Here is a 17,286-nt window from a genome sequence, read left to right as displayed (position 1 = left end):
TATAGTGGTTGCACCACCAGTTGATGTAACGTATACACAGGGGATTCATGTGGTAGTCTGAACCAATTTTGAGCCTGTTTCAATTGATGACAAAAAGTATCATAAGAAATGATTATTGTTGTCCATTTATGCCTATACTTTTGAATTGAACGGATAATTTGAGTGCTACCTCCCGTCCTTAAAGACAATTTTGACAGGTGAAAGAAGTTACCTGTGATGGTTTTATTGTCGTTGATTTGTATTCTTCATAACGTGGTTTAACAGTGGCTCGGCCATATCAGTGAGTCGGCCACCATTTTTACATACAAAATACATCTGTGTATAACTGTGCACTTTCTTTATTTATTGATATAATTTTCTAAAAATCTATTATTAGATATTTAATTATATAAATATTATAAAAGTCTAATTTTTGGTTAGAAATTCGAATTATTAAAGTATTTATTAAAGGAATAACTTTTTTGTAACGAGAATATAACAATTTCCACTTTTTTTATAATATAATAAAAATATTTATATAAAAACTAGATTTTTAAAAAATTAAATTTTTATTATTATTTAATATTCTTTTCTTTTTCAAAAATAATGATTAATAATTAAAATATGAATATTGAAAAAGACTGGTTTTATATGTATTTTGAAGTGGCCAATCCATTGATATGGCCGAGCCACTGTTAAACCACATTATATCTATCAACAAGTTTGATGTTCGGAAGTCGGGAGTCGGATGAATTACTCTCAAAGCACGGGGGTTGCCGAGACAGATTACGATAATCATCACCTTCATTGGATTCAATACTCTGAGCACATGGCATACATTCATCAAAGGTTTCACAATCAACTTCTACGAGTGAATCACACGTGTCGATATCGCCGATATCACGAAAGGGGACTAAATTAAACATGAGATGAGGTTTAGTATCTTTTGCAACTGTCAATAAACTCCAATCCGAACAACCTCCTTGCGTGGATTGTTAATTAATCTTTGATCAATTCAACAACCATTCAAATGAGTAATTCAAGTGATAATCGAACGGCGGTCGACCGTCTACGAGCGTTATTTAACAATCCGAATCCCGAACCCGCATATGAACCTATCTCGAGCAGTTCTAGTATTCACGAAGACGATGTACGCAGACCAGTCCTCGTCTTACCAGATCAAGTCGAAACTGAGCCCTTCTCATGGTTCGAGTATGGAATCTTTATGTTAATCGGAGTGGCAATGCTTTGGGCATGGTATGTTCCACTGACGTCTCGGGAGGGCGCAGAAGCTGATATCTTGACAGGAACATGTTTTTAGCAGCCGCGCCATACTTTCAGAGCCGATTCCAAGACAGTGAGAGCATTCTTCAACATTTCCAATCTGCGATTACATCCGTTGGAACGGTTACGAATCTTGGCTCGATGCTACTCCTGAGTCATCTACAATCGAACGCCTCCTACCCAAAACGTATCATAGCCTCCCTCGTCCTCAATACTATTGTCTTTACGCTTCTTGCGATATCCACCTCATACTTTCGCGATGTTTCGTCGAGTGGCTATCTAACTTTCACTTTGATAATGGTATTCGCGACTTCCTGTGCAACGGGGCTTCTACAGAACGGGGCTTTCGCTTTCGCATCAAGCTTCGGCCGACCAGAATACATACAGGCTATTATGACGGGGCAAGCAATCGCCGGAGTCTTGCCATCAGCTGCACAAATTGCTACCGTTTTGGCTGTTCCGCCGCCCGACCATTGGGCTGATGTAAATGCGGAGACTGCAGATGTGAAGGAAAATACAACTTCGGCATTTCTTTATTTTTTGACGGCCACAGTCATAAGTGTTCTCACACTAGTCTTTGTCTACCCCTTACTTCGGAAGCAGAATCGAATCCTTGAGAGTCGCGCGGCGTCATCGGCTAACAGTGACGAAGAGATTGACGAAAATGGTAAACACGAGGTTGTTGGTATGGTTAGACTATTTAAAAAGCTTTACTGGCTTGCAGGAGGTGTATTCATGTGTTTCACTGTTACAATGTTCTTCCCGGTGTTCACATCAAAAGTGGTTTCAGTAAGGCCTGCCGATGGAGCTCCTCGAATACTTCAACCCGAAGCTTTCATCCCCCTCGGATTTTTGGTTTGGAATATCGGCGATCTTTGTGGCCGTCTGCTTCCACTTCTACCTTTTCATACCAAGGCACGACCTATTCCGCTTTTCGTATTCTCTATTCTTCGAATTGGCTTCGTTCCTTTGTACCTTCTCTGTAACATCGAAGGCAAGGGAGCGAAGGTCAATAGCGATGTATTTTACCTTCTCGTTGTTCAGGCTGGATTCGGGCTGAGTAATGGCTGGCTCGGCAGTTCTTGCATGATGGCAGCTGCTGAGTATGTTAACGAAGAGGAACGAGAAGCAAGTGGGTCCTTTATGATGACCAACTTGGTTGCTGGTTTAATGGCTGGATCTTTACTCAGCTTTGCTGTAGCCGGCATTTCCTAATTCATCGACTTACACTTATATAAGCATTGGTTTGTATTTATGGGACGGAGTTTAGAGCGAGACAATGCATGGATTGGCGTTGGAGATTACTTTACTAATGACCGAGACGAAGATTGTTGATATCATGGGATATTTATGGGAGGAAGTCTGGATTTTAAGCTTGCATAAGAATAGCGAGAGAATTTCGAACTAACATTCTACGATTCATACATGATTTTGTTTTGATGTGAGATGATTGTGCTAATATGTTGTAAAGTGATAATAAAACGGGAAGAAACTCTCTGGTCAGTTCAGTGTCGTATATATCTATATATGCCTGGCTAATACTACAACTCTACATATGTCCTTCGAGAACTACCTAAGTTATCATGGATCTTTAGTGTCCTGGATTGTTCTCTCTTAATGAAGTAGGGTGTTGGTTCCAAGCATTTTCATTCAGTTTCAAGATATCTCGATAAAGCGGGAAGAGATTGGGTTCATAAATTTATAGGGACAAGACTTCCATCCGTCTAAGGTAACCTATAGTCCTTTCTTCGTTCTTTCCCTTGCGCAACTTCAAACGTGAACTCTTCTTTTTTGTGAAAGTCACTGGTTCGCACCTTCTACGTAGGGAACTATAACAACGATAATCAACAGGTAATAGCATTTGTTGAGAGATTTCTATCTCAATATCAGATTCACCAACAAACCCTTTCCTCGTGCTCACTTCCAACTCCCTCGTTTCTCAACAAGCTGTTGCACAAGATCCACTCAAGCTATAAACTGAAGTCTTCTATAGTATTGGATCTAACCTTGCGAGCCTCCCCCGGTGTCTTGACGTTTTTCTCTATCTCACCTCGAAAAGCCTGGCTTAGGAAGTTATCACTTCGATCTGCCAGTTTACAACTGTTTCAAGTCTCTTGATTCCCATTGAGACCTTTCGCGTGTACGAGGGATCTACTTGGAAATATTGGACAGAGACATTAGCAATAGTGCTCGGTCACACAGCAGCTGAATGTAAACTGACCTCTATTCAAACCAAGACCTTAACTGACATTTCGTTCGATTACTTGCTATAGCAGCAAAACATAACCGCTGATTGTCAAATATCGAGCTGAATCTAAGGACTCCTGGTTCTTTGTCTTGATCAACAAGGTTAGTAATTTTTGAATTTTCTGAAAAATGTTGCCCCTTTCGGGTAGTATTCCTCCACATTTTTTAAGATCGAGGTTTGATACTCTTTTATTGTAGATACTAACACACGATTGTAGATCATGCAACCCATCTAAAGTTCTTCTGAGTAGCCTATGACTGAGATTTCTCCTAACTACTCGATTTAAAACTTTGAGGACAACCAAAGAAGGACCCTTAGCTATTCAATTGCTCGCAATGAATTTCGGTTCCCACTATAACTCGACACTTTAATAGAAAAACTATTTTGAATAGGATTGTGAGGCAAGTTGTTTTCTACCCAGCTAGCCTCACCATCTTTCGCACATTTGACTTTTTCTGGATATCACATTATCAACCACACCACTTACTTGCACACGCGAACTACTGCGCTAAGTACCATCTTGCTATTTCTGCCTTCTGATTCACTCAAACTCTTCTATTTGAGCACCTTGTCTTTAAATTTATCCTCGCATACCAAGAATTTCCCTTGAAATCAAGCAATTCTACTCACAACTGGAAAATCAACTTCCTGTGTTAAATCGGTTTACATTGGGTTATAGCTTCAACACTACAACAACAATAATCAACAAGTATTCCATCATGGCCGACGATACTAATGATGATAATAAACCTGAGGGTGAAGACGACGGTCTTTTGGCTTCACTATCGCCGTCGCCAACAAAATTTGATGTCAGTAATTTTCAATGCCCGCATCCAGATTGTGGCAGATTCTATGCTTCCAAGCATGGACTTGACAATCATAATAGAGTTCATTTTACTGATGACGAAAAGCCATTCGCCTGTCCTCATCCAGGATGTCTTTCAAGATATACGAACAAGAGAGGAGTTACCCGTCACTTCAATCTCAAACATAAAGACAAAAGTGACTGGTTCAACTGTCCTACAGCAGAGTGCGATTCTTCTTTTTCTGATGAAAGACAACTCAAGTTGCATCAAAGAGAGCATGGATTGTTTCGCTGTACCGCAAGACACTGTGCCTATGAGTACACCACCGAGCAAGAGCTATATGATCATAGAGAGGTAATAGTTCATCACAGCGTTTCGCACACTCAAATACACTTGATCACTAATAAAAGTTAAAGCGTAACCATACAACCTCTGATGTATATGAGGATCGTACTAGCAAACGACCACCAGGAGCATCTAAGAAAGAAGACTCGTCTGCACAAGTATTGAGCGGAGAAGAGACTGGAGATGAGATTGTTGTCGACGAGGATTCAGCGAAACCAGAATTCTACGGAGATAAAGATAAATTTGAGATTAGTTCCCCCTTCAAGACGCCTACATTCGGGAGAGGAAGTAAAAGAGGCATTACGAAAAGAGTCTCGTTGAATATGGAGGAGTATCCTGCAAGACCTAACTGCAAAGGCTGGAAATGTCCCAAACCTGGCTGTACAATCTGTCGCAAAGTACAGTTTGATCTGATTGCTCACTGGCAGGTATGTATTCTTTATTAATCTCTTCAATTTCTATTTAGAACAAAATCGTTGATTTGCTATTCTTTGATACGACGGATTTTTTTAATTTAAGTATGGCCCTCATGCGTTTGTTAACTGTACTACTTTGTTAGGAAGCACACAGTGATATACCAGAACCAGCTCATTTTGAATTTGTCCATGGTCCAAAGTCGTCCGAGAATACTGCCACTCCTACATTTGGGGCCAATGACCATCGGCTCGGAGGTAAGCCTTGTCATTTCGTTTGATAATACAGCACTTAAATTATCTATATGGTAACTTCTTTGCGTCTCCCCACTCTCATTGTTCCTTCTCCTTTGAAACACCAACACTATTTCCATTAACATTCCTACTTCATGACTTTTGTTTTCAATATTGTTCATAATAAACTTGAATCATGAATGATATAAAGGAAGACAGCAGTGATGAGTACAGTCACTCACAACATCGTGCAAATATAGGACAGTCCACTTCTGTTGGTCAATCAGCTCGCTCCGACCAGGAAGGAGCAAGTCAAAGCAATGCCAATGATGGTTCTAGAGGGCTAGATTCTCAACAACAGAGAGGGAAGGGTGACGATGCTGCAGGAAACAAGGTATGTTTGATATTTTTTCCTTTTCAATTCATGTAACTATTGTAAACATTTGTTTGTTGATTCCTTCCTTCAAACAATTTCGGACATTCAATCTTGCATATTGATTGAATAGAGGATAGACAATAGCCAATCTCTTCTTCTTTCATCGGCTTTCATTCATCCATCTGTCAAGGATCTTGTGTTATAACCTTCCATCTTTACAACTTATTCCCTCTTCCAAAAACATCTTTCACAACAGTATAGGCTAATTCAACGCTCACAGAATACAAATATGAATGGCGTAAGCGTACCAAATGCTGCTGCATTAATCCCTTCCATCGCTGCTTCTCGTTCCCCTACAACAACAAATGCTCAAGGTCACACTCCAAGATCTAACAATGGTCCTCCCACTATTCCCCCTCCACGCCACGCATCTAATCTTGCTCATCCAGCCGCCAACATCTTGGCCAATTCTACTGGCAATCTTTCTGGTCTAGCTGAAACCCCTTCAGTCAACAATCGACGCAAGAAGGCAAGAATTGGCCATCCCGCTCAGAGGATTCACGTTCGTGCAATGGAGGCCCGCCGTATGAGTCCTCCTCCTGCTAGGAGTAATCAAGCTGCAAAGTCTGCTGTTGCTTTGATCAATACCAGAATGCCTCCTCAAAGACATTATCAAGTCTCTTCTCCCGCTTCTTCCCGTCGCGCCTCTTCTGTGAGCTCTGATGAGGAAGAGGAAGAAGACGAGGAGGAGGGTCTCTTTGTCTCGCCACCCGATACCACCAAGTTTCAGACCAAAGGTTCTCGCCGCGTACTGGGCGTTCGAGGCTTTGCCAACATGCCATTGCCTAGAGATCAAGATTCTGACGAGGAGGATCTTAGACCAAGTCATATCTTGAGACAAGAACGCCGTGCTGCTGCTGGCAAGTCTGTGAAGCCTGATCATACCCGAGAATTTCTTGGTGCGGGTAGGAAAATCTACGGTCAACCTAGAAAGATGGGGAAATCCGCCAAGCATTTTGCAGCCCGATCAAGTGATTCAGATGATGATTCAAATTTCGATGGCAGCGAGTTGAGTGTAAGCTGAATGTCTCATTCTATTTTGTTTAATTTGGTCGGATGGATATACTAACAAATAACAGTCATCCGGTAGCTCTTTTGGAGAAACCGAAACCCACCGCCCCGGTCGTCGTTCAACAAATCATGTCAACGCACGTCCCTCGAACTCCGTTCCTCGTCGCCCCTCTGTCAACAACGGCAATCCCCCAAGAACTCCTTCTCCTGATCTTCCTAGATACCAACCCTATGAAGTCTACGGTCCTGATCTCAACTCTCCACCCCCATCCTACCTCATCAAATCTCCTGGTGTTATCGATCGCACTCTTCCATACCCTAATCGCCCAGAAGACAAAACGCTCCCTGATATTGCTGCAGTTCAACCCGACGACCTCTTCGATGCTGATGACATCTTTTTTAGCTTTCGAGATATGACTCCGCATGAAAAAGAGATACAAGATCGCCTTGACGCAGAGAAAGAAGCTGTGAGAGCAAATGCATATGGCTCTGGATTTCGTGCTCCATTGCATTTTGATCATTGTCCCTACACAGCCCCAATCTGTCGTGCCGAGCGGGCAGCTTGGATTGCGGAGAGATTGCGTCTCGATGTTGAGGAAGCTCGTGGTGATGAATCTGAAGATCCTGATACACCATCAAGAATGGATCTCGATGATGATCGTCGCTCTGATGTTGACGTAGAGATGACACGTACCAGAAGATCTGCATTATCAAAGAAGAAGAGAGCCACTTGCTCGGGTCCGGTTCGTGAAAAGAGAAAGTACAACTGGCGTGATCCATTTAGGAAGAATAAGCGTCGCAGAAGTAGTCTTTCTGGCAGTACATCTCGTCGTGCCAGTACTCGCCGTTCTAATTCTGGTGGGAACTCTCAGATTGATGGTGCCAACGAACAGGAGGAAGTAGTCGCCAAAAGCCAAAGGCCAATTTGGGCATGGAGTGAGGCGCATGGCGCTGTGATCAATACACGAAAGCCTGTTGAATCGGTTCGTCCGGATGATTTGGCTACTGAAGGTGGCACTGCGCTTCCTCGTCTTGTCCATTGTGCTTCTGCTACTCCCTCTGTTGGCTCGGATGACTTGAATGCTTCGAGTGCGCCCACTGCTGCAGTTGGCAGCGCTCAGGCCTCCTTTGTTCTTAGTGATGGATAATTGAAGACCTATCACAACGACTCATGAATTAGTCTTGATTTTCAGGATGCTTAATGGATGCGCAAATTTATGGTTGCTTAGTTTGTGGGTAATGGATTTTGCTGGGGAGTCGATATCTAATCTGTTCAAGGCGTTGGGAGTGAATGGTGGGTTTTGTCTCTGGGAGCTGGCATATTTAATAGATCATCATCGAAGATGGCAGATCTAATTGATATAGGTTTCATATATTACAGATAGCTAAGATACCTCCGCATATAACTTGGGATAATCCACATAGGTAGTTAGCAGAAATCTGAAACTGTAATTTATTTGACACTTGAGTTCTTTAAATGATTGAATGCTATGAATGGGACTAGATCAATGGTCGATGTGTCTCAACAATTCGGAGTTTCTTAGATACTGAATATTCTTGTAACATGATTACTGAGACTAGTTTTGTTGATTTAGCTATTAGGCTTAATGGGTGAGTGGGTAATAGGTGATAGATGGGTCATGGTATCGCGGGTATTTCTGTTCATAATGTTGCCTCGTTGCGATGTCCGGAGGAATATTGACAACGAAGAAAACTACTCTTTCACTATGCAGAGCGGCAGAAAAATAATTTTGACATGTGGATGTGGATAGCAGATGTCGTGATATTGAACATCCCACGAAATCCATAGACTCAATCTGAAAGCATCCCCAAAACTTACAAGCCAATGAAACTCCCCTCAAAAAGTTGAGCTACGCCATATCATCCAGATCCTCACATCCCCAATTCAGAATCCGACACATAATGACTCCCCCCAGCACATCGATATCCACCAAGCTGTTTAATCCACTGAAAACCCGCAACACAAACTCCCAAATTCCTCAATTTTTCCTGCGCTTGCGCCTCTTTCTTTCTTCTCTGCTCTTCTTCCAATCTTCTGCGTTCGTTTTCCTGCTCAATACGCGCTCTCTCAGCTTTAGCTTTTAGTTCACGAAGTCGCGCTTCCTCGCGTAGACGAAGTTGTTCTTTCCGTTCGGCTTCATTTTTGGCTTGGAATTGTCGCAGGGCTTCTTCTCTAGCTTTACGCTCAGCCTCTTGGAGTGCTTGCATTTCTTCTTGTTTCTTGCGCATTTCATCGGCGTAACGCTGGGCTATTTCCTCGGCGGCCTTTTTGTCCTGTTGTAGTTGAGTCCACACTGCGTCAGAAACACCCGCGTCACGACCATCGTCAGTATCCGATTCGTCATCTTCGAATAATGGCTTTGGGGGCTCATCATCATCATCCTTGTCCTTAGGTGCACTCTTAGTCGCGCTGGAAGTATTGGTAGAAGTTGAGGGGGGAGCAGGTGGTTGTTGGTTGTGGCTCATGACTGGTGCATCTTTTGACAAATTATGCCTTGGTTTTCCTTGCACGTGAGCCCTGTCTTTTTTGCTATCAATCATATCTTGAACACAAGTCATGGCATCGTCGTATGATAGATTGATGTTGGGATCAGTAGACGAAGTATTCGTGGCAGATTGGTAGAATGCACGTGTCATGCTCTTAGCGAGTGTAATCATATCTCTTGCGTTGCCCCAAGCAGGCAGTTTGGAGAGCTCTGCAATCAAATCCAAGAAAGGCTGGTGATTTGTCATATCTGTCAACCCGTCGATAGAGATATTCTCTTTTTCCAAGGCATTTTGTAGAACGAGAAGAGAATCTTTGGGTGTAAGAGCCGGAAAATTTATCTCATCAGCAAAACGGCTATTCAAGCCTTCATTTTTGGTAAGCAGCGTGTTCATATCTTTTTCATATCCTGCAAGAATTATGATCATTTTACCAGCAAATTTTGGTTTAGTCATGGACTAGAATTCAAGAGTTAGTAATCACACAGAAGGAAGCTTCTTAGCTTTACGTATAGGAATAGCAATGTTTGAAGTGACAACAGACGATGCACTAAGCATTCCAAGGAGGATCCACCATTGGAGTGATTTAGTATCAGAATTAAAAGTAACTCACATCAACCAATTCGTCAATAGCTTCTTGGGAGAAATGTCCCTGCCCAAGTCGATATGCTTCGTCGATGAAGAGAACTTTCCCAAGGCCAAGCTCAAGTTGTTTAACTGTTTTTGGACCAGTATGCCCAACATATTGGCCAATAAGGTCTGATGCGGAACATTCAACAACTTGTACCTCCGACAGAAATCCTAAATCGTAATAAACCTGACCAATTTTTCGGGCAGTTGTAGTCTTCCCAGTTCCTGATATTTGAGTTAGCACAACCTGCTGCGTTAAATTTTAACGGAGTAATAAATACCTGGCGGGCCTTTGAATATAAAATTCATTGGTATTTGTGACCGAGGATCTTTCCCGAGCTTTCTCATGCCTTTCGCAACTTTTACATATCCATCAAGCTTCGCAATGATAGTATCACATCCTATGATACCCTTGAATAGATCTTTCAAATTTGTCTCCGCACCGGATGCTCGATCAAAGTCTGGATCAAAGTCTTGTGGCTCAAACAAGAAATCAATGGATCGTTGATCAACAGGTAGTTTTGACTGTCGAGATAGGTAGTTTTTCTTTGCCTTGGATATCAAATTCTCCACGTCGCCCCCGTTTCCGAAATTAAGTCCGTTTCGAGCTCTTGCGAGTAGATCTATCGCAACCGCTACTGCTTTTTGAGTTGCGTCGAGCCCATATGTACTCAACTTCTGCTGTAGAATCTCCTCGAGCTCTTGGTCATTGAAGTCGGCAAACTGGAAGCCATCTGCAGGAGGAAAGCGTCTTGTTAAGCCCGGATTAACATTCTGAAACATCTCAATCATTTTATCTTCATAGCCTAGAAGCAACACACATCGATCATCACCAGGTACGCTTTGTATTTCGGCAACAATCGTGTCTATCACAGCTGTTCTATAAATGTCAGATCCTCCGCCTCCACCATGACTACCCTTAGAGCTAGGGTAGAGCATGTATGCTTCATCAATGATTAGAACTTTCCCAATTGTAGTCGCAAGAATGTTTTTCGTGTTTTCCTCCGATTGTCCTATATGACTGCCGATAAAATCCGCTGGATTCTTTGTAACAACTATAAAAAATTAGAAACACATTATAATTTAAATAAAAAACGTGTTCCAAATGACCAAAAAGTTTCGACTCATACAAATGTAAAATCTTACCTTCTCCGTTGCTCAGAATTCCTAGATCTGAGAGAATACGGCCATATAGCTTGGCAACTGTTGTCTTCCCAGTACCTGGAGAGCCAAGGAATACACGGTTCAATGATACCGCAATGATTGGCTTCAGTTCTAGCTCCCGTTTGTAGTTCGTCTTGATGACGTCGATCATAAATCTTACAGATTCTTTAACAGATTTTAACCCAGTAAGGCTTTGGAGCTCATCCCATGCCTTGCATTTCAAGATTGCTTGGGATGGGTCTGGCCCTATCAGGTCTTCCTTTGTAATGAGATTGTCGTCTGGGCCGAGGCCATCCCTGCGTTCTTTCGTCAAGCGATCTGCTTGGCGTTCACGAATCCTCGCAAACATGTTCTCTAAAGCTCGCGCATTCCCGAATCCCTCTCGTCCTCTGCCCCTGCCCAGTCTTTGCACCGCAATTTGCATGTAAAGTCCATCTTGGCCGTCTTCTATCATCATCGGAGATGGATAAAACTTGTGGATTTGATATTGCAACATTTCAAGGAGTTCAGAATCGGTATAATCTTCAAAATGAAGCGTGTACGGTAGGCGTGACTGTAGACCGGGATTATGCTCGAAGAACTTCTCCATCTGCTTGCGATATCCCGCGAAGACGAAAACAACTTTGCCCACAAGATTTTCTATTTCTGTAAGAAGATAGTCCAAAACTGTCTTACCACCGGTGTTATGTCCTTCTGTCAATTGGTAAGCTTCATCAATGAAATAAACTCCCCCCTGAGCACTGTCAAGAATGGCTAAATGCTTCTTGACATCATTCACCCCGCCATGCGCGAGGTGACTGCCAGTTGTTTCGACAAATTCATCGCCAGGAAGAACTTGTAGTGTTGTCAAGATTTTGGCGTAGAGTCTCGCCACTGTTGTTTTACCTGCTCAAAGTTAACAGGGATCATAATTGGATATAGGGATCGAGTGATGGGTTTCCAATAGTCCTTTGGCAGTCTTGTTTTACAAAAAAGCCCACACAGGCCATATTCATATTGAACTTTGGTATCAACGGCCGTGCTTGTGAAATATTTGAATCCGCTGAATCGTTGATCTTATCCGGACTACGAGATCCACTCGGATCTTCGAGCTGCATTCAAGAATCCAGAGCTTTTGGATTATTTGAGTGAACTCGGTTTATTGCATTTGGAAAGCAATCGGTACTGTTGAGAACCCTTCGAACGAAAGAGCACTTACCTGTTCCAGGATTGCCTAATAGAATCAAGCCCAACCTTTCCTTTTTGAGATCTGTCCCTTGACGCTTGGAAGTATCGACTTTTGCTTTGATTCGAAGTACCTGAGATTTTACATCTTCGAGGCCAATCATCTCCATGATCTTGTCTATAGCCGGATTTATCGCATTTTCCTGGTCCTTTTGTCGTTGCCACTCGATCTTCGATGCCGAAGCTTTCTGGCCAACTCGCGTCTGCAGTTTCTTTGGAACATTCTTCTGTTTCTGAGGAGAATGTGTTTGAACTGCGTGGGGTTGCGGGGGTGCAGTACCCGAGGTACTGGCAGGTGCTCCACTGGGAATGACTGGAGAAGAAGCAGTAGGAGCCGGTGGCTTACTCGCGGTAATGGATTTCGATTTATCTACTACTGGTGTCGACTGAATTTGAATTAGACGGTCTTTGATGGTAGACAGATCCTTTCTTTTCTGTGCTAAAACTGCTTCTTGTTCTGATCTCAGCTGGGAGTCTTGGATCTCTTGATGTACCCTATCTAAATCCTTCTGGAGTTGTTCAAGCTCTTTTTGATGTTTTTGCCTCATTTCGTCTCGTCGCAACTGCTCATCTAATTCTTTCTTTGCTTGCTTAGCAGCATCTCGTTTCTCCTTTTCGCACTTGGGACAGGACTTCAGTGGAAGGTTTTCATGGCATTTCGATTTAATTGTATGTCCTTCGGGACACTTCCGCTGTATGATCTCCTTACATAACATTTTAGAGTGATCGAAAACCTGATGACATTTGCTAGGGCAATGATGAGTATTACAATTCAATAGAGCGCCACTGTGGGGTTTCGAATTAGCTTTTCAATTTTTTGCATTGAATGAAAAATTAGTGGGACTAACCAAGGCTCATTACAACCGCCATCTGAGCAATATTCTTCGAAATGTTCCGGTGTGGTCAAATTTGCCATTCGATCAGGGTGGTTCGCGCATTTTACAGGAAACCCAGAATAAAAATGACCTGAGCCTTTCAATAAGTCAAAGAAATTCTTGTATAAGGCATTTCCTTTCCGAGACTGTATGAATGTTTCGGAGTTACCGATCATGATCAGTGCATTTCGAGCACGAGATACTAGAACGTTCAGGCGTTGAGGCTGCGACATAAAACCAATGTCGTGTCTAGAATTGCTTCTGGTCAAAGAAACGAGGACTATATCACTTTCTTCACCTTGGTAGTTATCTGTGTCATAATTAGTGGTAAACCATGAGCATCTTGACATCCAATAATAAAAGCAGGAAATGAAGATCAGAAAGAATTAGTAAAATTGATTGAACACCAGAAAGCCATTGTAACACTGATTAACCTAGTTTACAAATGCAATCATAAACGGGGTTTCAGTAGTCTTTCTCAGAAGAAGAGAAGTAAGGTCCCAGATTTGAGAAAAATGCAATATCCAGAGTCAGTTGAACACTTCAGCTGAGTTAGGAACTTCGAAGATTATGATTTTTGTATTGCAGTCCGGACTATTAGAAGCCTCAAGTATGAGAGCGAGGCAGAATAGAAGGTAAACCTTACCAACAGTGGAAATCCGTAGTGATGGCTTGGAAGCTTTGGCGCCAGTATCAATATACAGTCCAGCACGGATGAGATCGAATTTGTCCAAATCGTTTAGGACGGGATCATTCTCTTTCGCAAGTTTCTCAAGCAGCAGTCTAAGCTGAGCTACATAGGGGATTAATACAACCAACTTGTCCGAACCATATCCTTGTTGAGCGAGGTACTTGACGCATTTGAGTATCATGCTGGCTTCGAAATCGTTCTTCTTGGAAGATGTGGACTCTACGTTGTCCCTCATCTCTCTGACATTCACATCGTGTTCCGGAGCCGTATGGTCTACGAAGATAAGATTGTCTCTAAAGCCGAGAAGATCTTTCCGATTTTTTGTCGAGTCGGCATCAACTAAGTCAGGATAGGTAAGGTGTCTGATAATTGACGATATCTCCGGTCGAGAACGATGCTGTTTTGTCAGGGTGACGTGTGGGAAGCCGCCAATTACGAGTCTTTCAAATAAAGACATGTCTAGATTGTATCCATCCCCTTGTTCAACCTTGAGGCCGTAAGTATTGCATTTCGGACGAAGTTGTTTATGGTCTCCAATGAGGATCAGCTGTTCAGTATTCCTCCCCAAAGCTGTGAAGATGTGAGCTTCAAGAATCTCTCCGGCTTCCTCAACTAATAAGACTCCAGGGGAAGCTGCTTGGATTGCGGTGGAGTATTTGGCAGCTGCAGTAGTTGTGCAGCCAATGATTCTCTTTGACTTGATGACGTTTACATCTCTTTGTCCAAGAAGCTCGTTTTTCTCTGCTTGTTCGGCGTTAAACTGCTTTCCAATTTTATCCAACTCTGCAACCATCTCCTCTATAATAGCCGACTTCCAACTTGAAATTATCCTGACCCTCTGATCAGGCCTAATACCCCACACAATTCTTGAGTCCTTGTGTTGTTTATGCTCAAAGGACCCAGCATTCATCTGCCCTCTGGTCCATCTATCAAGTAAGTAGAATTTATCCACGGCTTTACCCTTCTTCCCAACCTTCGTCATACCATTCGTGGTTGTTTGTGGTACCATAAATGTATCGTAAAATGGAATATCATCTAAGAACTCAAGATAATCCAGAATTTGTTGCTTACTCACATTTGCAGAGTTATATCTTGTAAAAGCACTTTTCAAGCGCGTCTCGTGCAGACGCAGACTATCTTCAAGTTTGTGGATCTGATTCCATTGGGAGTTATCGAGTTTTGACGAACCTTGTTTGCTGAGTTGTAACGACTGTGTCCGAGATGTGGACTTTGCGCCGAGTCGTATCATATCTGAAGGCGGTATACCAATATCCATAAGGTCCTCAAGGAATTGATCCAGTGCGTGGTTCGTGTAACACACGACTAGAATTTTTTCAGATGTGAAGTTGTGAATTATTTTCGCCCCTAGAGCTCCAATGAATGATTTTCCTGTGCCTGTCGATATTTGTCAATAATCATTTGCAACTTGCTACCTAAGTATATATATCAATGCAAAAAGTAATAGAAGCGGAACGCGACAATTTGATTGTCATATTCGAATTTGGACATCGAAAAGTGCCATAAGTCCCAAGTACATCGTTCTAGTATGTAGCCTACTCCTTCCACTGGACGAAGAAATGAAGAGATCCATACCTGGCGGCCCTTGAATCAAACTGACTCTTTGGAATAAGATAGCAAGTAGAGATTGAGTTTGAGAGTCATCAAGAACAATCGGCTTTTTCGTCGAGAGAAGAGAACCCATGTCTTTCCCAGAACTTTCTTCTATCTTCTCTTTCAGTTGCAAAGGCTGGAACGGCGGGCCAGAATTGAACTGGTCCTCACTCCACGAAAGAAGCTTCTCTGCCAAAGGAACGTCATTCATATCTTGTAGGCGTTTGAGAAATGGTTCAAAGCCGAAGATTGATGTGTCCATTTGAACCAATTTGATCTTTTGAGCCACCTTAAGTTTGATCAAAGCATTGGATACAGTTGTCTCATCTTGAAATTGCAAAACAATATTAGCAGGTTTTTTTGCTAGTTCTACCTCATCCCTATCGATATATGGAAAGGCGACAGGTTCGCCATCAACAAACAAGCACCCGATTGTTCCTTGCCGAAGAATGTTCCTGTTTTCCTTGAGATAATCGACGCGCTTGCCTTGATTCTTAGAGTCTATTTTCTTTAAGGACTGTAACTCATCTTGGCATTGAAACATAATGCCCCATGGCTCTCGGTACTTATCTCCTTTGATGTGTATGTTCACCACTCGAATGTTGTCGAATGTTAGCCCTCGATGGTATCCTGATCTCAAGCCTTGGAGCTTCTGAACCTCATCCCTAATTTCGCCCAACATGTCCTCACGAAGGAGTCGAAATTGATTATCAATGTGGGTGCCCAGTCGGGAGGGATCTACATCTTTGAGATATGCGTCCGGGGTACGTAGAAATGGTCGTTCTTTAGATAGAAGCTCATCTGCTGTAGGCATAATTGAGATATCTCGGTGGTTCGCATGGTCATTATTGTGTCTTCCACCAGGCCCGAAGGCGATGTCTTTGTCAAGGTCGGATGCATCTAAGGATAGGGTGTGCTTGATTTTTTGACCCAAATTTCTACAATCCCCATTGGCAGATGTCAAAATTGCATCCAAGATACCAGGGGATTTCGCCACAAGGACATAAGTAGTTGGTGGCTTTCCAGGACGATTGATAAGCTCGAGTAAAAGCCATGCAAATGCATATGATGCCTCTTCATTCAGTTGACCAGTCTTGAATGCTTTCATGAATCCATCCCAAAAAAAGGGAGGCTCGGCTATCGCGGTAACAAGCTCTGATAAACTTAATCCAGAGTTAATGGCTTTCAAGGTTGGTGATTGTAAATATTGAAGTAAGAGTACAGATGTTTCGTTGAGGAACGAGGGTGTGGTGTCAAAACGCATCGAAGCTTGGATTGCATCAAGACCCGATGGCCCAGATAATAATTTATATGCTGCTGTTGCTGGATCTTTCTGAGAGCAGATTGCTTCAATAAATGTTTTCCCATCTCGGACTGAGGATAGGGCTCTTCGTCCATTGATAACGTCATGGAAAAAAACGATCAAGGCGAACAACGCGAGGGTCGTCAACAAGGGAAGCCATGATATTCTGAATTATGCTGAAGAGGAAGTATTTTTTGGTCAATACACTATCATAAGACGGCTGTTATTTAAATGTTGTGGAAAGCTGATATGGATCACAGAAAGTTCTGGAGAATGAGATATGGATCCTGGAAACGACTTCGTTTGGATTATGAAAAGCATCAGACAGGACATGGTAACTTTAACGCTGGAAGATTCTTTCTTTTCTGATAGACACCGCTATAGCGGCATTGTGCATGCATCATTACATCGAGTGATAGAAGATGCTATCGATTTGCGGCTTGCTGCATAAATGGAAAGCCTCGCGGAGAAGGTTTGCTGCCCAATCCATTATTTTCTCTTTGAAAAGCAACAAATAAATGGCAGGT

General features: G+C 42.5%; 3 protein-coding genes across 3 annotated transcripts; 2 read left to right on the top strand and 1 right to left on the bottom strand.

Annotated features, from left to right (window-relative positions):
* Nucleotides 1-1,009: 1,009 nt before the first annotated feature.
* On the top strand, nt 1,010-2,478 carry EAE97_007893 (uncharacterized protein; the record flags this gene model as incomplete). Its single annotated transcript, XM_038878407.1, has 2 exons — nt 1,010-1,236; nt 1,287-2,478. The coding sequence occupies 2 exons, from the start codon at nt 1,010-1,012 to the stop codon at nt 2,476-2,478; spliced, it is 1,419 nt and encodes a 472-aa protein (XP_038730657.1).
* Nucleotides 2,479-4,230: 1,752 nt separating this feature from the next.
* On the top strand, nt 4,231-7,904 carry EAE97_007892 (uncharacterized protein; the record flags this gene model as incomplete). Its single annotated transcript, XM_038878406.1, has 6 exons — nt 4,231-4,671; nt 4,734-5,090; nt 5,222-5,333; nt 5,570-5,703; nt 5,966-6,760; nt 6,825-7,904. 6 exons carry the CDS (start codon nt 4,231-4,233, stop codon nt 7,902-7,904), a joined length of 2,919 nt encoding a protein of 972 aa, XP_038730656.1.
* Nucleotides 7,905-8,265: 361 nt separating this feature from the next.
* On the bottom strand, nt 8,266-16,919 carry EAE97_007891 (uncharacterized protein; the record flags this gene model as incomplete). The annotated part of the gene is made up of 10 exons (XM_038878405.1): nt 8,266-9,720; nt 9,875-10,116; nt 10,173-10,946; nt 11,038-11,940; nt 12,254-13,065; nt 13,128-13,464; nt 13,560-13,588; nt 13,857-15,240; nt 15,403-16,789; nt 16,890-16,919. 10 exons carry the CDS (start codon nt 16,917-16,919, stop codon nt 8,650-8,652), a joined length of 6,969 nt encoding a protein of 2,322 aa, XP_038730655.1. The 3' UTR covers nt 8,266-8,649.
* Nucleotides 16,920-17,286: the final 367 nt, after the last annotated feature.

This window comes from Botrytis byssoidea (genome assembly GCF_014898295.1).
Source record: "Botrytis byssoidea strain MUCL 94 chromosome Unknown BBYS_016, whole genome shotgun sequence".
Classification (NCBI taxonomy): Eukaryota; Fungi; Ascomycota; class Leotiomycetes; order Helotiales; family Sclerotiniaceae; genus Botrytis; species Botrytis byssoidea.
The sequence above is the reverse complement of the archived record's forward strand: the minus strand, read 5'-3'. Positions and strand labels throughout refer to the sequence as shown.